We start from the raw sequence: 1,383 nt of genomic DNA, 5'->3' as shown, positions 1-1,383 counted from the left end.
TTTTTGTGTGTGTCCTCCTGCACGGACTGTCGCCCTCGCCCCACCCCACGAGGCACACACGTAATGTGCTCATGCATACACGCACACTCATGCAGGCCCGTTGTTTTTTAATTTATTTTGCTTTCAACGCGCTGCCGCCGTTCTGCTTGGCTGCATGGGTAGAGCACCGTAACTGTTTTTATCATTTTAATGTTTTCGTTGCTTTCGGTGGGCGGCCTCTTTTTCCCTCCTTCTTCCTGGATTGGGGCTGTGCGGGAGGAGAGGGAGTGTGCGTGTGTGCTGGTCGTCCCACTTGCTGCTGCGTGTCCCCACTGCTCGGTGGACGCCCCACGCTTCGGCTTCACTTCACGGGGTGTGTTTGTTTTTTTTTTTTTGTGTTTGCCTGATTTTTTATGGTCGTTTGCTGCTGGTGTTTTGCTGGAGTAATCCGCTCCCCTGTTTCCCTTTTCTGCTTGAATGGTTGTTTGCGCACACCGCCATGCGTGACGGCCTCACCTCCTGTTTGCTTTTTTGTTGCCCCCCCTGCTGTGGCGGTGGCATTACTGTGCGCCCCACTGACGACGCAACTGGAAGGTTGAAGCGCATGCCGTGTGAGGTGTGCGGGGTGCGTGCGGGCTCGTGCAGCACGGCGGTTTGTTAAAAATTTCGCGGATAACAAACGCATGGCCCGGTTGCGCTTCGGGAAACGTGAGGTAAAAAACACCTGCTGAGGTAATTTATTTCCCATTTTTTTTTTTGGGTGGCGGGTCTTGCGGGGATTTGCCAGTTTTCATCCTCAGCGTTCTTTTTTATTTGCGTTTTGGGCTCCAGTGCCGCAGCTGCTACCGTGTGGGACTGCGCTGCTTTTAATTCATTCTTTTGCCTGTGCGCCGACACGCATCTGTTTTGTTATTGCACCGCCTCACTTCTCTCGCCATCACACACACGAAAGGAAGGAGACCAAACGCTACTTGCTACTGTGCACTTTGAAGGGCCCTGCAGTTACCACCAGCACCACACACACACACACCGCCCACACAACATGCCCCGGCAGCTGTTTTATTCGGCGGTGCTGCTCCTCTGCGTGCTGTCGATGTGCGGCAGTGGCAGTGGGGCTGCGGCCAGTGATCAAGAGGGTGCCGTGAACCCATTTACAGGGACGACGGAGATAACTGCTGAGTGGAAGGGGGCTGCTGGAGGTTCAGTCACTTCGCTGCGTGTCCCCAGCCTTGTGGAGGTGGACGGTGATGTGTTTGCCGTTGCGGAGGCTCAGTGCAAGAAGAAAGACGGCGGTGGCGAGTGCATCACCGGGATTGCGTCAAAGTGCCTCGACAACGTTGGCGGTGTTACAGCGGAGGCGTTGACGGCGGATGCGAGTTCATTTGACATAAAGACGCTGAAGGG

The 1,383-nt window shown here is 55.0% G+C and overlaps 1 protein-coding gene and 1 pseudogene across 1 annotated transcript in view; one reads left to right on the top strand and one right to left on the bottom strand.

Annotated features, from left to right (window-relative positions):
- Positions 1 to 431, bottom strand: TraAM80_10096 (hypothetical protein; annotated as a pseudogene).
- A 590-nt stretch (positions 432 to 1,021) lies between these two features.
- TraAM80_10095 (trans-sialidase) overlaps positions 1,022 to 1,383 on the top strand; it is a gene marked incomplete at both ends in the record, with an annotated part of 426 nt that continues 64 nt past the window's right edge. Inside the window, one exon of the mRNA XM_029386743.1 lies at positions 1,022 to 1,383. This exon is cut by the window's right edge and continues 64 nt beyond it. Coding sequence (XP_029233460.1) covers positions 1,022 to 1,383 — 362 coding nt within the window.

Source organism: Trypanosoma rangeli, assembly GCF_003719475.1.
Source record: "Trypanosoma rangeli strain AM80 chromosome Unknown Tra_15.4_contig_00789, whole genome shotgun sequence".
Taxonomy (NCBI): Eukaryota; Euglenozoa; class Kinetoplastea; order Trypanosomatida; family Trypanosomatidae; genus Trypanosoma; species Trypanosoma rangeli.
This window is presented reverse-complemented; position numbering and strand designations above follow the sequence as displayed.